Source organism: Mirounga angustirostris, unplaced genomic scaffold, assembly GCF_029215605.1.
Source record: "Mirounga angustirostris isolate CCGP_5_RB_7025 unplaced genomic scaffold, mMirAng1.0.hap1 SCAF_6, whole genome shotgun sequence".
NCBI lineage: Eukaryota > Metazoa > Chordata > Mammalia > Carnivora > Phocidae > Mirounga > Mirounga angustirostris.
In genome coordinates, this window is record NW_026991714.1 from 102,608,090 (window position 1) to 102,628,822 (window position 20,733).

The 20,733-nt window shown below is 39.5% G+C and overlaps 1 protein-coding gene across 2 annotated transcripts in view; it reads right to left on the reverse strand.

Moving 5' to 3' along the window:
- ANXA7 (annexin A7) overlaps positions 1 to 20,733 on the reverse strand; it is a 29,766-nt gene that overhangs the window by 7,921 nt on the left and 1,112 nt on the right. The window contains exons 2-10 of one of the 2 annotated variants that reach the window (XM_045878065.3): positions 14,708 to 14,762; positions 12,568 to 12,772; positions 11,526 to 11,627; positions 10,889 to 10,953; positions 10,407 to 10,472; positions 6,248 to 6,350; positions 5,939 to 6,033; positions 2,197 to 2,310; positions 1,790 to 1,960 (exon numbers count right to left, since the gene is read on the reverse strand). In XM_045878065.3, coding sequence (XP_045734021.1) covers positions 1,790 to 1,960; positions 2,197 to 2,310; positions 5,939 to 6,033; positions 6,248 to 6,350; positions 10,407 to 10,472; positions 10,889 to 10,953; positions 11,526 to 11,627; positions 12,568 to 12,772; positions 14,708 to 14,761 — 975 coding nt within the window. In that variant the 5' untranslated portion in view covers position 14,762. The remainder of the gene's footprint in view (positions 1 to 1,789; positions 1,961 to 2,196; positions 2,311 to 5,938; positions 6,034 to 6,247; positions 6,351 to 10,406; positions 10,473 to 10,888; positions 10,954 to 11,525; positions 11,628 to 12,567; positions 12,773 to 14,707; positions 14,763 to 20,733) is intronic. The other variant, XM_045878066.3, reaches the window with a different exon arrangement.

Here is a 20,733-nt window from a genome sequence, read left to right on the forward strand (position 1 = left end):
TGTCAAATAAATAAATAAAATTTTTTTAAAAAATTTATATATATATATTTATACAACCCACCCCCGCCCACAAAAAAAAAAAAAAGAAAGAAAAACATCTCTACTAGGAAATATAAACTACTCAAGTGAAGAAATTAATTCTCCTTAGCTGGGATTTAAGATCATTATGCGTTATACTGAGTTCCACTTTGTATTCATTCATGCAGCTAAAAGGTATAGAGCGCTTGTTTTGTGTGAGGCTGTATTAGTCAGAACCGACAGGATGTGCTAGGTGGTAGGGACACAAGAAAGACAAGGTCCCTGCCCTCAAAGAATTTAAGTCAAGGATGGGAACATATAATATGGAGGCTTCATGAACCTCCTTTCCTTCAACCAAGTGTAATCTCACAACATGTAAGTTTTATTTTGAATGTACACATACAAATGATACATGAGCTTTTTAGAAGCTATAAATAACTCAAGTTCTGCTGGACTATGCCAATTTGTATACCAAACTCTTCCTTGGGAAAAGGAGAGAGCCACAGAGGAAGCTCTGGGCCTGAAGGAGAGGAAAGCTTAGATGGGCATTTGGTTTCTCTCAAAAAATAGAAATACAAACCCAAAAGAAGGAAAGCCTGCCCTCTAGTCTCCGTGTCTGTCTGAGGAACAAAATGGAGAGGTGCTCCTTGAAGGGGAGATGCTGTATTCTGAAGAGCACTGGGCACAAGAAATATGCAGAAGCATATTCTATAATGGGAGACTAAAGATAGCACATGAAAAGATGTTCAGGAAAAACTCCCCAGCTGACTGCCTTTGGACTCAAATACACAACACCAGTCTCATTTTCCTGGGAAGCCATTCCTCTGCTCACTCCCTGAAAGAGGTCCCTTTACTTTATAAAATAGATGGGCCTTGAATTTGCATAGATTCAACACCTCATATAAAGTTTTAATCATTTTTTAGTGTTAAATCTGTTCCTGCTTTTGTCTTCCTTTTGTTGTTGTTTTTAAATGCTAATCTACCCCGTACTCTGTTATTCCATCGTAGGTAAGTTCAATTTCTTCCCATCCATTTGCTTTCTTTTTTCTCATGTCCACACCCACCCACTCACTCTGGCGTACTGTTTCCTGCAACTATCTCCCTTTGCTCTGAAGAGCTTGTCCTCTACTCTCTGATCCCTCTGGACTGTCCAACCTTGTGTACTAGCAGGAAAGCTAATAACTCCTGATGCTGAATCAGTGTGCTGGTCTTCTGTGTCATTCCTTTCAAATAAACCCTCATCATCTCATTCTGTAAGTGTGTTTAATATCATTCCAAATACTCTCTTCGGAGAATTTTTTGTCACTTCTCCAGCACATCTGGGAAATCAGAATAAGGAAGGTGCTAATCACAACATTACTGTCAAGTCTGAGAAATGTTTCTGCATTTCTGGCTCTCCTCAGTTTTCACCTCCTCTAGCACTTCCATGGCAGTCCTGCATATTTTCAGTTGATGGTCCAATTTAACTGACTGTACAATGCTAAGCTTAAAGTACAAGATTCATCCCTAGCCTAAAATATAGAGCTGCAAGTTGATTTCTGATTCCATATAACTTCAAAGAGGTTAATTTCTAATCCCTTACAAAAGCCAGATCTGAAGAAATCAATCTCAATTGTGACTAAAAGAAATTTGTACATAGGATTCTGTGTTACCCCTCTTAAAGATGGCAAGATTCCAAGTAGACTAAATACTAAAAGGAATAAAGAATGCTCACTGGTCACAGAAAGTGAAGAATGTTCCCTCCATCAACATATATTCATGCTGTACTCACCTGGCACATGGATACAAGTAAACGTTCAAAATGCCCTGATGTATCTGACCTAATGTCCTTTTCAAGGTCTCGTCCAAATTCTGATTGATAACATCTGACAATTTCTCGGATTTCCTGATTTGTTCTTGTGCACAAAATTTCAATCAATACACGTTCCTGAGTTCCTGCTCCCTATGTGAAATGAAGAAAGGGAGAATTATACAAAAGAAAAACAAAAATCGCTGGAAGTTAATTAAATCTTACTATTCCATCAAATATTTCTTTGGCCTCCAGACCTGAAAAGCCCTATATATTCAGATGATATTATGTATTGATTTAGCTGTCACTGTAAATTCAAAACTGCTATAACATGTGGGGTTTTACATTTGAAATAGGATAAAATATACAAAGTAAATGACATACAGCACCTTCATTGCATTCCGTAAACTCCAGGCATCATAATATGTAGATGGCATGAACAGGGCAAGGATCAGTTCTTCCATATTTCCACTTAACTCTGATTTAAGGTCTTTGATTAAATCCTGTTTAATTACAAATACAAACTAAGTATGTGTGCTCTCCAAATTTTGTTGCTTAAATTTTTTAAGAAAAATATGGAAAAATGGAATTGAGTTGCTTTATGAAAACCTAAATTTCAAACTTAAATAGTATATACTAGAAACAATATACATTTAAAGTTTGTTACACTCAGGCAAATATATTTTTTTAATTTAAAATCAATTAACATAGTGTATTATTAGTTTCAGAGGTAGAGTTTAGTGATTCATCAGTTGCCTCTAACACCCAGTGCTCATTACATCAAGTACCCTTCTTAATGCCCATCACCCAGTTACCCCCTCCCCCCCTGCCCCACCCCTTTCAGCAACCCTCAATTTGTTTCCTATAGTTGAAAGTCTCTTAGGGTTTGTCTCCCTCTCTGATTTCATCTTATTTTTCCTTCCCTTCCCTTATGCTCATCTGTGTTGTTTTTTAAATTCCACATGTGAATGAAATCATATGGTATTTGTCTTTCTCTGACGGACTGATTTCGCTTAGCATAATACAGCCTAGTTCCATCCACTTCGCTGCAAATGGCAAGCTGCGATCAATCTTTTTGATGGCCAAGTAATATTCCATGGTGTATTTCCATATTTTGGCTATTGTGGACATTGCTGCTATAAACACTGGGGGGCACATGCCCCTGGAATCACTATGTTTGTATCCTTTGGATAAATATCTAGTAGTGCAATTGCTGGGTCATAGGGTAGCTCTATTTTCAACTTTCTGAGGAACTTCCATACTGTTCTCCAGAGTGGCTGTACCAGTTTGCATTCCCACCAAGAGTACAAGAAGGTTCCCCTTTCTCTGCATCCTCGCCAACATCTCAAGCAGATGTATTTTAGTTATTTATTAAAGATTTATTTGAGAAAGAGAAAGAGAATGCACATGAGTGGGGAGAGTGGCAGAAGGAGAGGAAAGAATCCCCAAGCAGACTTGCCTGCTGAGCAAGACGCCTAACACAGGGCTCGATCCCAGGACCCTGAGACCATGACTTGAGCCAAAGTCAAGAGTCAGTCACTTAACTGACTGAACCACCCAGGCACCCCTCAAGCAGATGTATTTTACTCATTCTACCAATAAACACTTAATAAATTCCTACTATAGTTTCACTATACCAGGTACAAAGATAGATACATGAAATAAAGAATTAAGATTAACAAAATGATAAACAGATATTTGTTTCACACAAGAAACTGTTCTTGTTCTGTGCAGAAGTAGGAATCATCATCACTGTGTTCTTATTCGGAAAGATAAACATCTAAAAAGAGATAATATAAGGCAGCCTCCACTCCAGTACCAGATGAGTAAACGGCACATAGATAACCAGCAGAAAAAGCTGAAACAGAAGAAGTTAAACTGGGCTAGAGAACTCCGAGAAAGCTTCTAGTCCAGATCTTAAAGAGTATATAAACATTAGCAGGCAAAGAGGAAGGAGAAAGATATTTCAGGCGAGGAGGAGGAACATAAATGAGAAACAGAAAACATGGTTCCCAGTCTTGGCTATGCACACACACACGATGTAGAGGACAAATACTCAGAGATTCTGCATGTGTTTTAAGTTTGAAAGGAGATTATGATGCTCAGCTAAGGTTGAGAATCACCAGTATGAGGCAAGAATGAGCAAAGCTTGTTTAATGAAGAAGATAACCAACTTTGTTAGAGGAGAATGTTCTCAAAGATTAGTGAGACACAGTTTTAACGATACGCTTGTGTTATTACCTTGAACACCAAACTAAAGAATGTGGATTTGATTCTGCATACCGGGAGGAGCCACTGGAAGCTTTTATGCAAGAAAAAGACACTGAAATGACAACCATAGGCCGTATGGACTGTGACGATAAAGAGACTTTAGATAAGAACATTTTTGCAACCAGATCACTTAGGTAAGAAGTAATAAAGGCTTGGATTTGAGTGGTGGATTTGAGATAGAAGACAAATTTTAAAAGAACCCTTTACATATTAGATCAAGGAGATATTGTCAGTAACTGGATGCTAGGACAAAGTGCCTGGCATACAGTAGGCACTGAATGAGTACTCACAGACTGATTGATAAAGAAGAATGTGGAATCAAGGACAACTCCACAACAAATGATATTTGTATTAATTAGTAGGAAGCCAAGACAAAAGGGGGCTGGGAGCAAAAAAAACACAGGCTGTGAATTTAGTTTTAATTCTAAACTGATATAGGAGAAAATTCAGGACAGCATAGCACAGGCTATATATTAACTAAAGAGATTCATAATACAGAAAATACTTTCGTTAGAGAAGTGAATCTGATGTTGAACCCTAAGGAAATCTAGAGTTTGTGTCGCTTCATCAGCTTTAAGACTAAAGAAGTAGATCTGGGCCAGGCAGAGAGAGTAAGGCAGAGTAGAATAGATGAAGTCGGACAAACCAAGGAACCTCTATTCCCATTCTGAGAAAAGTAAACTGGATCCAGAGCATGTTAGGAAATTTTAGGATTCCCATCTAAATGGAAAAACAATGCTACCCAGCTTTCCCCTTTATATCTAAGAAGGAATAGTGCTTTTTACCCATTGAATCTTGCTCGATTTTGTCACTGATCATCCATTCAGCAAACATTGGTTTTGTTTTTTTAAGATTTTATTTATTTATTTGACAGAGAAACAGAGAGAGAGAGAGCACAAGTAGGCAGAGCAGCAGACAGAGGGAGAGGGAGAAGCAAGCTCTCGCTGAGCAGGGAGTCCGATGCGGGGCTTGATCCCAGGACTGTGGGATCATGACCTGAGCCGAAGGCAGACGCTTAACAGACTGAGGCACCCAGGTGCCCCTCAGCAAATATTTATTAAGTGGCTATTTGTTATTATTCCTATACTTGGTGCTGAAAATGCCCAGATGAATTGGACGTGGTTTGCCTGAGGGGAGCTCATTGCTGCAGGGAGTAGGGAATGAGATCAGTTACGGCAGAGGTTTTACAAAATGTGACTGGACCACAGTGAAAGCAGCAGCAAAATTCTGCTCTGAGAAATCAAACTTCATAGTAGCTGATTCAAGCTAAATCCTGAAGAAGCTGTTTGCCATGAAGAAAAAAAGAGGAAAAGGTGTTCTAGGCCAAGAGAACAATGTATACCAAACATAAAGGTCTGAAAGACCATGACATTTGCGGTGAATGGCAAGAAGTTACATGCATCATAATATAGGATATATTTAGAGGGAGGAAGAGGAGTGGAAGAGGATGCCAAACACCAAGAATAAGTAGGGGCTGTATAGTAAGTCCTTGAACCCCACTGTAAAGGAGACTGTGAACCATACTATTTCTCTATTACACTATTTATCTACCTATTTGATATAATAAATTTATCTATTATCAGTTATGCTATTGTGGCCATAATCTATTTTCTACTGAGTATCTATCACATATCAGACATCATATGAGGTATGAGTAGGACTATGAGATCAAGGACTACTCCAGAATTAGAAAGGCTTTTGAGAGAAATAAATAGTGAACACACCACTCCTGGGGTCTCTGAAATCTAGCTGTCTCTACTTCTCACCACCAGCACTAATAAAACAATAGTATACAACCTAAAATAAACATGGAGCCTATAGGCCACTGTTTGTGGCCAGGAAAGAAAAAAATATATATACCTTGCCATACATGGTCTTAAAAGCTGCTTTAATTTTTTGCCTCTGATCACTGGAACGGCTGGCCACAACGTCCACAATTGCCTGCTCGTCTGTGCCTGGAAGAACCATACATGTTTAAGTTAGGGTGAATTCTGTACTGGGTATTCCCTGAGGACATCTCTTACATGCTTACAAGGTGCCTGGTGTCAGATTAAATTGAGTTATGTGCACAGGTGGACACATAAATTTGATTTAAAAAATAAAGCTTATTGTTACTTTAGATTCAGTCACTTGAAATTATCAATAAGATTAAAAACCTGTTTTCCTTACCAAAACCCTTCATTGCTTTCCGAAGAATTTCTGCGTCTCTCATGGCATCGAAGTTGGCAGCTGGCTGGACTGTTCCTTGAACTCCCTGAGTCATCGCAGCAGGCTGAAAAAAGAGGCATAAAATCCAAGTCAGGGATTGTGCTAATCATTTCATAAGATAACATTACATCAGGGGCCCCTGGGTGGCTCAGAGAGTTAAGCGTCTGCCTTCAACTCAGGTCATGATCCCAGGGTCCTGGGATCAAGCCCTGCGTCAGGCTCCCTGCTCGGTGGGGAGTCTGCTTCTCCCTCTCCCTCTGCCTCTCACCCTGCTTGTACTCTCTCTCCCTTGCACTCTCAAATAAATAAAATTTAAAAATAAAATAAAAATAAAAATACATCAAATCATCATGTTGTACACCCAAAACTAAAACGATGTTACATGTTACTTATATCTCAATAAAACTGGGGAAGAAACAAACATGAAAATATTTTAAACGTCTTTAGTAAAAGAAATACAAATTTATTATTATTTTTTAAGATCTTATTTATTTGAGGCGCTGGGTGGCTCAGTCGTTAAGCGTCTGCCTTCGGCGCAGGTCATGATCCCAGTGTCCTGGGATCGAGCCCCTGCATCGGGCTCCCTGTTCGGCGGGAAGCCTGCTTCTCCCTCTCCCACTCCCCCTGCTTGCATTTCCTCTCTCACTGTGTCTCTCTGTCAAATAAATAAATAAAATCTTTAAAAAAAAAGATTTTATTTATTTGAGAGAGAGAATGAGAGAGAGAGAAAAGCACATGAGGGGGTGAGGGTCAAAGGGAGAAGCAGACTCCCCGCTGAGCAGGGAGCCTGATGCGGGACTCGATCCCCGGACTCCAGGATCATGACCTGAGCTGAAGGCAGTCGCTTAACCAACTGAGCCACCCAGGCGCCCCCAAAAATATAAATTTTAAGTCAGGATTCTCTGCTGACAAGACAACTTAAGACTTCCCCAGTCATCACTCTTAGCTAAGGAGGTCATGTTTGTTTTAGGACAAAGAATATGAGCATTTTATTATGAAGGCTCATTCTGGAACAGGCAAGAAAGACCTATCCTCTCCCTGCCAAAAGACAGCTAAACACCAAACTTTCAGGAGATAAGAAAAGTCAAGCTTGTGAAACTTGTCACAATCTTCCTATGTCTTGATTTCCTTCTTAGAACAGCAGGAAAGAAAGAAATTGATCCCTGGATAGTGTGAGATGAGCAGCAGTGTTTGATTTAAAGATAATAATATAATAAGGATTTTAGTTAGGTAGACATTGAGCTGCCCAATGAGGTTTCAAACAAGCAATATAATTTTTTTAAAAGATTTATTTGAGAGAGAGAGCACACAAGCAAGGGGGAGGGACAGAGGGAGAAGCAGACTCCCCGCTGAGCAGGGAGCCCGACGCAGGGCTTGATCCCGGGACCCTGGGATTATGACCTGAGCCGAAGGCAGATGCTTAACCAACTGAACCATACCAGGTGCCCCCTATGTACAATTTTTATTACATTTTTAAGTCTGAAGTGATTTCAAAATCTAAAAAAATTTGAAAATACACAGCTAGGAAACAATTCAATAGTTTTCTTAAACTATTCAAATCAGGGCTTAAGAGAGATGGGATGAAGTGAGATGGTATTTCACCACAGTTTTTTAAAACTGAATTTTAGTAATATATTTTATTTAACCCATTATCTTTAAAATATCATTTAAAGATGCATTCAACATGACTGCAAAATATAAAATGACTCAATTGCTTTTTAGGCAACTGAAACTGCATTTAAAGTTATACCCACTGAATATAGCAATATGCCAGCAACTGCAGGGGTAAATTAATGGGGAGAAAGGGAACAGACCATTTTTTAGCAAACATTCTTAGGGTCAATAATTTCTCCCACTTACCTATATTCTCACACAACATTTTTTTCTAACAACCATCCTGCACTATGAATATAGTGCCAGGAATATAAGCAGGGAACTAACAAATATTTGTATAGTGGTTTTAAGAAAAAATTCTCAACTGCAAATATTCAAGTATAATTTTTTTTTCTTTTTTAATATTTTATTTATTTGACAGAGAGAGAGAGAACACAAGCAGGGGGAGCGGCAGGCAGAGGGAGAGGGAGAAGCAGGCTCCCCGCTGAGCAAGGAGCCCGAAGCAGGACTCGATCCTAGGACCCCAGGATCATGACCTGAGCCGAAGGCAGACACTTACCCGACTGAGCCACCCAGGCGCCCCTAAATTTTTTTTTTCAACATAAGCCTTTACATGAGCCTTATGGTATCAAGAAACTAAGAAAGGTTCCTTTGATGTAAGCACCTTCACTAAAATCCTAAGTTAGGGCAAAAAGCCTTTGGACTGGACTAGGCAGTAAGAGAAACTAACCCCCAACATGTACTATTTGATGATTCTCATTTTCTGTTATACTCTTCTTTCTTAAAAAACAAAAACTGGGATGCCTGGGTGGTACAGTCAGTTAAGCATCTGACACTTGGTTTCGGCTCAGGTGGTGATCTCAGGGTCATGGGCTTGAGCACGGAGTCCACTTGAATTTCTCTCTCCCTTTCCCTCTGCCCCTACCTCCCAGCGTGCACGCTCACTCTCAAATAAATGGGTTGCCTGGGTGGCGCTGTCAGTTAAGTGTCCAACTTATGGTTTGGCTCAAGTCGTGATCTTGGGGTCATGAGATCAAGCGCCAGGTCAGGCTCCCTGCTCAGCAGGGAGGCTGCTTAAGACTCTCTCTTAATACATGTGCATGTGTGTGTGTGTGTGTGTGCGCGCTCGCTCTCTCTCCCAGATAAATAAATCTTTAAAAAATCTTAAAAAAAAAACTACTCCAATTTTCATCTGTAGGAAAAAATGGATTTGTCTTATTCTATGTAGAAAGTCTACATTTGAAGTGAATCTTCATCAAAAGTACTATCCTCCAGCCATTATACTAAATTAAAGGAAATCAGGGTCTATGTTCTAGATGTCAAAACTCAAACTAGGGAAAATTTCTCAGCACAGTATCTGCCACCAAAAGTTCCCCCCTTTGACACTCATTTGATGCCAACCTTCCTGCTGAAAAACAAAATTGGGTCAATCAGGAAAGGTCACCTGGCCCAAATGCCCAACCAAGACACAAATTTTCATTTCCCTTAACACACACACACGCACATCTACCAGAGGACTTTCAGTGACAGGGAGTTCTCTCCTCACAAGGTAGCCTACTCCACCTCCATGTAAAATATCTTCCAAAATCTATCACTCTGTAAACTTCCACCTACTGGTTTTAGTTCTATCTTAAGGTAGTAATTGTTACACATGAGTTACATGTGTATATGTGTTTCATTTTTAGTGTTTTATGTTTGAAAATCTTTTATAATCAGTCATAAAATGTTTCTAAAGCTATGTGCATGCTTAAGCTAAAATAAAATAAAAATTCTCATTAAAATAGTTACAGATTTACAATATCATCAACAATCAATAATAAAAAAAAGGATCAAAAGCAGTTCTCTATGTGCTTTGAAGGAATACCATTTAGAGTATCAGCAAAGCAGCACTGTGTAACAGGAAGACTACTGGTCTGCGAGTCAGAAGAGCTAGATCTAGTCTTAACTTTGTCTTTCACTAGCTGTGTGGCCCTGAACAAGTTTCTTAATCTCTCTGGAGATCAAATTCCTTAAATCAAGAAAGTAAGCCAGAAAATAGCTGAAGTGTTTCTCTTCCAACACTGTAATCCCTATCCCACCCCAGCTTTAAAAAAAAGCTTGAAAATAATAGATCTTTATGAATAAACAGTATGGAAATAAATAAGAAAAATCAAGATAAAGATAAGCATAAAAGTATACTGCTTGTGTTCCTGGTAACTTCCATAGGATATAAAAGAATTAATAAGGCAATTAAAAATAAAACAATATTAAAATAAAGGGCTATACAGAGATGGGGCAAAGATTTGATATATGGGAGACCTTCCAGGGCTACTGAGAAATCAATTCAACAAACATTAATTGGCTACCACAGTTAAAGCCTTGTCAAGCACTACAGGGACATAAAGATAAAACAGATATAGTTGAGCCCTCAAGGAAGTTGTGAGAGAAAAATACACGAGAAATCAGAAAGTAATAAAGGCACATATAGGGACCCAGTAATTAGTGAACATTAGAAAACCTTACTCACTTCACTGTTATAATCCAAAGAAACAGGAGAGAAAACAGGATAAGAAGGAAAGGATTCTGTATTGATCTGAAAAAAGAGTAGAACGTTATAAAGGTAAAAAGAAAAAACAAATCCACACTTTCTCAAACACTGCCAGAAATACCAATTATTCAGTCACCCAAGTTCATAGTTGTAACTGCCAGCGAAGGAAAAAGAAAAAGAAACCAATGCCAAGAACCCAAGTGAATCTCTATGAAAAAGTTACGAGTATCATCACCTGTGAGAAGGAACCTATCCTTGTCTTATTAAATCATCAGGACACACTTACAAGCAAATGGACCAAAGAGAGCATTGTGTCTACCAGAAGCAAAGATTAGAATCTTCAGTGACTGTAATAAACCATCTCCTCTGCTTCATGGAAATCTCTAATGTCAGCAAAGGAGTGGTGCCCTTCTTTGGCATTATCTGATTAGGATGAAATATAAAAATAGGAGCAGAAATACCTGACTTGGGTAAGGAGCTTGTCCTCCAGGATACTGAGAAGGCATCTGTCCTCCAGGAAAGCCACCTAAACATTTAAAAAAATACAGTAAACAGGTCTTATAGGATTTAATTTTTCAAAACAGCATTGACTATTATGAATATGGAAACATATGAGAACATTCACACTATGTTATTCACTAGGATAAATTTTTAGCATTATAATTCACTGAATCTAAAACCAACTTTGGTCATAAGAACCTTTTACAATAATTCATGTTCTACACAATGTAACAAATAATACCTTTTTTTTCTTTAAACACTCAAACCAAACTAAATTCTGATTCCATCTGGAAAGAATGTCAGGACATAGTTCTGAAGGTTTAGGAGTGGTACAGGAGTGAGCAGAGAAGCTCCTAAAGGTTTTTTGGCTCTGGAACAGATTTTTTTTGTAACTGGAAAAGTGGGTCCTTATTTCCATCCTACTGATTAAACTTTTCCATCAGATTAATCCATTTCATGAAACCATGTATTTAAAATTATTCATGGAAGTACTAAGTTTACTGAAGGCTATCCCAAATGTAAACTAAGTTCTCTCAATGGCAATTGAGATTTTTAAAATAGCACACTATTGTTTTTCTCTGGATAGTTGGTACCTACCAGGCAGCGGGACCTGTGCTGGGCCAACACCGTAAGACTGGGAGGGCGGCTGTGGATAGCCAGGCAAGCCTGCTCCCCCTGGTGGGGTTCCAAACCCTTGACCTGGAGGAACCAGAAAAAAGAATATAATGACAGTTCTTATGACTGGAGAGTAAACTTCAGGAAAATATCTACTAAGAACAGTGGGGGAAAAAATAGGCTATTAATCTATAACAGCAGTCTCTTTTGGTCTAAATTCAACTTACCAATTCCTTCTCCATTACAACATTTTTACTTCATTCACCTGCCCAACTAACTTATAATATCAGAAGTGCTAAACTTTTTTACCTTTGAACAAAGCTGTCTTTTTTAAGGATCACAATCGATTACAAATAACCAGTGTGATACCTGGGTGGCTCAGTCAATTAAGCATCTGCCTTCAGCTCAGGTCATGATGCCAGGGTCCTGGGATCGAGCCCCACATCAGGCTCCTTGCTCAAGAGGGGAGTCTGCTTCTCCCTCTGCCTGCCACTCCCCATGCTTGTGCTCTCTTGCGCTCACTCTCTCTCTGAGACAAATAAAATCTTTTTAGGGGTGCCTGGGTGGCTCAGTCGTTAAGCGTCTGCCTTCGGCTCAGGTCATGATCCTTGAGTTCTGGGATCGAGTCCCGCATCGGGCTCCCTGCTCGGCGGGAAGCCTGCTTCTCCCTCTCCCACTCCCCCTGCTTGTGTTCCTGTTCTCGCTCTCTCTCTCTGTCATATAAATAAATAAAATCTTTAAATAAATAAATAAATAACCAAGCCAACTGTTATATATTGGTCCTTTATTACCATGAGATTTATTCTTTTTCACAACAGAATTTTAAAGAATGTTCCCTGCTTTCATGCTCCCTAAGAACCTTTATCCCTCAATCTTGCCAGCCAGGTTCTTACTGTCTTTGGTAGAGAGTAGGCTAAGAGCATCTCTGACCTCATACAAAACAAGCAAGGATGAAGAGGATAAAAAAAGGAAAAAGTGGTACAGCAATTCCAAATCCTCACTAATGCCACAACCCATTACTCACCTCCTGGATAGGCTGGAGCTCCCCCTGGTGGTGGGGCACCAGGATAGCCTCCAGGGGCTGGATAACCTCCAGGGGCAGGGTAGCCTCCAGCTCCTGGGTAGCTGCTACTTGGGGCTGGTGGGTAGGCACCTCCTCCCACTGGAGGAAAGCCACTAGGATAAGGATACTGACCAGGAGGGGGAAAAGATGACTCCTGACCTGCAGGCTGAAAAATGAGAAAATTTTTCAAATGAATGTGATCACATAGAAATATGACCCACCTAAAAAAACAAACAGATAACTGTCAAGGTCTAGATTTTCTTTTACATATTAAAAATCCCATTAAAAGTCTTGGTATCTTATACTAGTTTACCAGTATACTAGTTTGTCAGGACACCTGCTTGTCAGAACTCAGTTAAATTTAATTCTACCTGTGTCAGGCAAGAGGGGTCTGTTTCTCTATTTGGGAGTAAGAACTAGACTCTTTACAAACCTCAAGCCTTCAGGAAAAACTAACAAAGCTCATTAGTTCCTTCATTTTTATAGCACCTGGAAATATGAGAAAGATATAGCTCTCTACCCTAAAGAGAAGAATTCACAGCTCTCTTGCAACATACCAGAACCTGTTGCGTAATAGGAAAAAAAAGAAAAGAGTCACCTGAGTCATACATGGTGTGACATTTTGGAGCCGACTAGACAATGTCTAAGAGTGGCAGAGATTGTCACATGTTCACTAAACCTTCTCCTCTGGCCATAAAGCTAGACTACCTTTTCCAGAACCCCCTGCAGTTAAGTAGGACAATATGAGTACTGGTGAATGAAGAGACACAGAAGTGAAGTACACCACTTCCAGCCTGGCCCCTACAAACCCCCTTCACAGTCCTCTATACTCTCTCATTCTCTTTTCCTTCATCTGCCAAATGGAAGCAGAGAATCCAGTGGAAGACTCTAAGGCCCTATAGGATGGTAGACCCACTATGTCGAAGGAGCCTGGAAACCTGAAAGACTACATGGAATAAAGCCTCCTTGATTCCTCCCACCCTCCCACCTTCCCGCCACTGACTTCTAGGAAGTAAAGCAAGCAAGAAGTGAGTTTTCATTCTGTAAAGTCACTTAGATGTTGGGGTTGTCTGTTTCAGAAATTAGCCCACACTGACGAAATGGTAGCCAGAGTCCAGTTCAGTACCTAGGGGCCTGGGAACATATTCATAATTCTCATCACTCCTATGATAAATTCAGGAGAGCTATATATTCATCTTACATAAGGATACACATATTATCATTAACCTGCATAGGCCTCTTTGTATTCTCCCAGAGTTAGAAGGAAGCCTTACACACTTATGAGTATAAAATTGAAATGCATAATTCTCACTTAAATGTTCCCGCTATGAGTTTAGTCCTCATAGTCCAGACATCAACAAGGCAGAACTTAGTAGCACATTTATAAAATGAACCTCAAATACTCAGTCTCAGAACTACAAATCCAGGGACCTTTAATCCACTGCAATTTGTTATCTCTGAGTCAAGCCCTTCTAATTATTTTAAATCTTCTAACACAAAGGTTAAAAACCAGTGACTCATGGGATGAACTTAGCTTACATACATGTTCTATTGGCTCATACAACATTAACATTTAAAAAAATTAATTTCCCGGGGCGCCTGGGGGCTCAGTTGGTTAAGTGTCTGCCTTTGGCTCAGGTCATGATCCCAGGGTCCTGGGATTGAGCCCCGTGTCGGGCTCCCTGCTCAGCGGGGAGTCTGCTTCTCCTTTCTCCCTCTCCTGCTCCCCCTGCTTGTGCTCTGTCAAATAAATAAAATCTTTAAAAAAAATGAATTTCCCAATTTAAAAAAATGGGGCAATTTCATATCAATTCCACATTTCTGGCTTTTCTTGAAGAAATGGAGTATTAGCAACACTGAGTCTGCCTCCCAGCATGGCTATATTGGGCTACAGCTGAGTAGCTTCCGGTTTTCCGAAAGTGAGGCAAGTGCCCTCTCATTCCTCCATAATACCTGCCTTAACACACTTATTCTACTCAGTACCTCTGGGCAATTGAGTTTATGACCCCTACCCTAGCATACCTGTAAGATCTGCCATGGGCTAGTCCTATACGATGCCTGTTCCAAGTACATAAGCTATTTTATAAGTGCCAATACTTACAGGATATCCAGGGAAAGGTGGGTAGCCTGTTGGGGGATAGCCTGGGTATGACATTCTGTAACAGTAAAAAAAGTCCTCTGTAATTTTTTATAAGGGTTAAGTCCTTTGAACATATATATTATCATAGGGTTTTACACAAAATATATCTTTCAAAATGAAGAATCTGTCAGGCATTCAACAGGTGGATATTAGAGGTATAAGCAAAGTTTATAAAATGCTTCATTTCACCATTCACACCAAGGAGTCAGTATAGCATAGTAAATGTTCCAACTTCATTCTCTTCATACCATATAATTTGTCATATCTGAATACTACCAGTACTATTATTTATGGAATATTTACGGAGTATCTTTTAAGCCAATTAATTTTTCATGTAAATTTATGTCTAGGGGCTCTGGGTGGCTCAGTCATTGTCTGCCTTCAGCTCAGGTCATGATCCCAGGGTCCTGGGGTCGAGTCCCACATCGGGCTCCCTGCTCCACGGGAAGCCTGCTTCTCCCTATTCCACTCCCCCTGCTTGTGTTCCCTCTCTCACTGTGTCTCTGTGTCAAATAAACAAAATCTTAAAAAAAAAAAAAGGTAAAATACTTTAAAAAAATTTATTTTAGGTCTACTTTATATCACTTCCATAAATGGAAAACTTATGTTTCTTGAGAAGGTAACATTAAAATGAACATGTAAATATTAAAACAAAGGCTTTTCAGGTGCCACAGATATCCCCTTATTTGGTGATGTAACATTATGGGAAACAATGGTTAAGATTTAACATTCTGTAGTCACACACACCTTTTTATAAACTTTTAAGTTTCAAACTTAATCAAAAGTTAATAGTATAGGGGCGCCTGGGTGGCTCAGTTGGTTAAGCGACTGCCTTCGGCTCAGGTCATGATCCTGGAGTCCCGGGATCGAGTCCCGCATCGGGCTCCCTGCTCAGCGGGAAGTCTGCTTCTCCCTCTGACTCTCCCCCTCTCATGCTCTCTATCACTATCTCTCTCAATAAATAAATAAATAAATCTTTAAAAAAAAAAGTTAATAGTATAAGAAACCCCATAGACTCAACACTCCGCTGCGGTAATTACTAATTCATGGCCAATTTTTTTTTTTTTTCCTCAGTACTCTCATTCATTCCCTACCACTCCATTGGATTATTCCAAAGCAAATTCCAGACATTCTACCATTTTAACCTATATATACTTCAGTATATATACCTACAAACATAACTTTAATTAACAGGACTGGACTGTTTTTAAAATAAAACCATAATATCCTCAATGTGTCAGTGTCCAAATTTCTATGGTCTTTTAAGTATTTTTATTGTTCTTTTTTTAAAGATTTTATTTATTTATTTGACAGAGAGAGACACAGCAAGAGAGGGAACACAAGCAGGGGGAGTGGGAGAAGCAGGCTTCCCGCTGAGCAGGGAGCCCGACACGGGGCTCGATTCCAGGACCCCGGGATCATGACCTGAGCCGAAGGCAGACGCTCAACAACTGAGCCACCCAGGCGCCCCTCGTTTTTTATTTTATACTTGTTTTTTTATTAGGGAAAATTCAAAGATTTTAGAACAGTGTTAGATTGACCTGCATGGCATTACTGAAATTCAAATGTTTTAACATACAAATTTCTTGTGGTTCATCCTGATATAATGAATGTTCACATAACCTTCATGTTCAGTTCCAACAACTATCAAGTCATAGTTAATTCTGTTTCATTTTTACCCTTCCCTAGATTTTTTTTTTTTTTAAAGATTTTATTTATTTGAGAGAGAGCATGAGCGGGTGCGGGGGCGAGGGTGGTAGAGGTAGAGGGACAAGCGGACTTCCCACTGAGCTCAGAGCCCAACGTGGGTCTTGATCCCAGGACTCTGAGATCATGACCTGAGCCAAAGTCAGCCACTTAACCAACTGAGCCACCCAGGCGCCCCTTCCCTAGATCATTTTAAAGCAAATCCCCAGTCAGTTAAGCATCTGCCTTCTGCTTGGGTCATGATCCCAGGGTCCTGGGATCGAGTCCCACATCAGGCTCCCTGCTCTGTGGGGAGTCTGCTTCTCCCTCTGCCCCTCCTCCCACTGGTTCTCTCAATCTCTCTCAAATAAATAAATAAAATCTTTAAAAAAAAAAATAAAGCAAATCCCCAGACATCATATCCCTTTACTCATAAATGTTAATACACCATCTGTAAAAAGAGGACTCTTTTAAGCCATATTTACCAATACTGTACCTTAAAAATTTAATTTCCTAATATCAAATATCCAGTCAGTGTTTAAATTTACCCAGATGTCTCAAAATAATTTTTACAGTTTGGTTGTTCAAATCAGTATACAAATAAGGTCCATATAGTCTAGTCAGTTGGCATGTCTCTTAAATCTCTTTTAAAAAGCCTCACCTCTCCTATTTTTTCCATGCAGCTTACTTGTTGAAGGAACCAGTTTGTCCTGAAATCTCCCTCTATCTGGATTTTGCCAATAGAATCTCCATGATAATCTTTTATAGTTATTTACTATAGATTTGTAGTCAGATCTAGAAGCTTGATCCTATTACTATTTTAGCATAAATACTCAAAAAATATTGTTTGTTTCTATCAGGAAACACATTAATGATCAACCGTCTCTCTTTTACGTGGCTGATAATCAATGCCTAGATCTAATTCTATCATTTTTTCTTCATTTATTATCTGGAATCTGAGAAATCTTTTATCAACTATATGGTTTTCCTGAAGTACAGTCTATATTGAGGGGTGCCTGGGTGGCTCAGTTGGTTAAATGTCTGACTCTTGATTTCAGCTCGGGTCATGATCTCAGGGTTGTGAGACAGAGCCCTGCATTGGGCTCTGCATTGGGTGTGGAGCCTGTTTAAGATTCTTTCTCTCCATCTCTAAAAAAAAAGAACAATCAATTCAAAGTTATTTTCTTCAAAAGGAGCTCATTTCTATTTGGAAATGCAAACAGTAACCGGAATATCTGATGATGTTAAGAAATTACTACATCTTGGGGCGCCTAGGTGGCTCAGTCGTTATCGCCTGCCTTCGGCTCAGGTCATGATCCCAGGGTCCTGGGATCCAGCCCCGCACCGGGCTCCCTGCTCGGTGGGAAGCCTGCTTCTCCCTCTCCCACTCCCCCTGCTTGTGTTCCCTCTCTCGCTGTGTCTCTCTCTCTGTCAAATAAATAAATAAAATCTTAAAAAAAATTACTACATCTTTAGGTGTCATATTGGTATTATGATTTTTGTGAAGCATCTGATCTTTTAGAGATACACACTAATATATATAAAATGTTATAATGTCCGGAATCACTTCAAAATAATATGAAAGGGTTGGGCAGGAGTACAGATGAAACAAGATAATCATGAGTTGATTATTTATGCTGGGTGACAAGTATGTGGGTACTCAATACACTCTTCTGTCCACTCTTACATGTTTAAATTTTTCCATAATAAAGGGGTTTTTTTTTGTTTTTTTTAAAGACAGCTCATACAAACCATAAGAGACTCTTAAGCATAGGAAACAAACTAAGGGTTGCTGGGGGGGGAGGGGGGTAACTGGGTGATGGACATTAAGGAGGGCACGGGATGTCATGAACACTGGGTGTTATATAAGACAGATGAATCACTGAACTCTACCTCTGAAACTACTAATATACTATATGTTAATTGAATTTAAATTAAATAAGACAGCTCATGTAAAACAAATGCAGACAATGTGAACCAAAAAGCCACAAATATATACATACATATGTATGTGTGTAAATGCCTTTCGCATTTGAAGAAAACACTACTAACCTAAAACAAATGCAAATAAACAGAGGGAAAAAACATTCAGAACAATACCCTTCCTAGCCTGACCATATCTAAAAAACTATTGGTGATCAGATAAAATATACCTGGCAAATATATCTATCTAAAGTCAAATAATCATTTATTTAGCATGTACCATAAAACACTGTACTAAGACTGTATTATCAAAGGTTTAAACTGTTTTAAAAGGTGATGGATAGGGGCGCCTGGGTGGCTCTTCGGCTCAGGTCATGATCCCAGGGTCCTGTGATCCAGCCCTGCATCGGGCTCCCTGCTCCGTGGAGAGCCTGCTTCTCCCTCTCCCACTCCCCATGCTTGTGTTCCCTCTCTCGCTGTGTCTCTGTCAAATAAACAAATAAAATCTTTAAAAAAAAAAAGGTGATGGATACATTGGCAGAGAAGTTGAACACTATCATGTGCAAGGCAAAAGGTGGAATATAATTGTAAGATGGACAATCATCAAAACAGAATGAGGAGTATATTAAGAGAAGCCAGCTAGGAGGCCTTCAGTATTGGGCGGAATTAAATACTCATCTTTCCCCCACCAGATCACTCTTAATATCCCATATCTAACCAAGAAACAGACTCTCAACTATAGAGAACAAAGTGATGGTCACTGGAGGGGGCGGGGTGTTAAACAGGTGATGGGTATTGAGGATGGCACTTGTGTTGAGCACAGGGTGTTGTGATGAATCACTAAATTCTACACCTGAAACTAATATTGTAATGTATGTTGACTGGTTGGGATTTGAACAAAAACTTGGGGGAAAAAAAAATACCGTATCTGTTACTAGTACCACTATTTAAATTACCTACGACTAAGTACAGTAAATAACCCAATGTTTTTCTTTTTCCTTTGAAATGCCTCTCCTACTCTTCCTGTAATTTCTATTCTCATGGCCATATCCTTAGACCAGGTTTTCATCACTTGATGCCTGTTTTACTAAAATTACTTTCCCATTTATGTCCTTGCATATACTCTCACACTTATAATTTTCCTGCACTTATAGTTTTCTCTTTCAGCATATCACTCTTCAGTTCAAAACTCCTCAAAGACTGCTGCCGGAGTATCAACTGAAAATTCATAGGCCTGACATTCAGGTCTCCTTAGTACTGGCTCCAATTTATCTATTCACTTTCTTTCCTCACAATACCTACACTCCAATGTGCAATCTCTACCACTTGAACCATTCCCAACATGCCCTTGTTTCAGCCACTGTTATTAACTGACTTGGCCCTCATGCCTGGGCTCACTCACCTTCCCGGACTTACCAAGCTCAAATCTCCTCTCTCCCTTCTTTGAACAAGGTACTAGATAAAACAGTACTTCAACTTTAACATGGATGTGAATTACTTGAATCTCGTTAAAAATGCAAACTCTGCTTCAGTAGTTCTGAGATGGGGCATGAGATTCTGCAGTTCTAACTAGGCTTCCAGGTGACGCTGATGTTGCTGGTCTATGAATATTTTTTTTAACTCCTATGAAACCATCTCTAAATCATATTAAGTGGGAAAAAAAGGCAAGGTGAAGGGCGCCTGGGTGGCTCAGTTGGTTAAGCGACTGCCTTCGGCTCAGGTCATGATCCTGGAGTCCCGGGATCGAGTCCCGCATCGGGCTCCCTGCTCGGCAGGGAGTCTGCTTCTCCCTCTGACCCTCTTCCCTCTCATGCTCTCTGTCTCTCATTCTCTCTCTCTCAAATAAATAAATAAATAAATAAATCTTTAAAAAAAAAAAAAAGGCAAGGTGAAAACTGCATAAACTGCCAACTCTAAGTATAGAAAATACATTTATTTGCTTGTATGTATATCCCTGAAAGTATTCTCAAAAAACGAGGCCAGCTGAGACATAATGGGAAGGAAACTTAATTTTCAATGTACTTTTAGCCCTTTTGGAGTTGTGCATGTATCATCTATTCAAAAGGTAGATTTAAAAAGCTTTTGCAAAAAACTAAAATCCCAGGGTGACTCAACAAATTACTCATTTTCCCCAAGGAATAATAAGACTATATTGGTAAACAAGAGCTTTTATTTCCTTTTTAACATTCTCCATCACCAACTACTTTTGTAAGAGTAGAAATCATTCTTGGTCCTCCAAACCATCTCCACCCAGTGAGTCAGCTACTAAAAGGGTTGGGCCTCACTACAGAAGTCTCAAGATGGCAGGAAGCCCAGGAACACAAGATTTATGAAACAAATACGAAACAGGAAGGGCAAATGAAGATGGCCAACAGGAG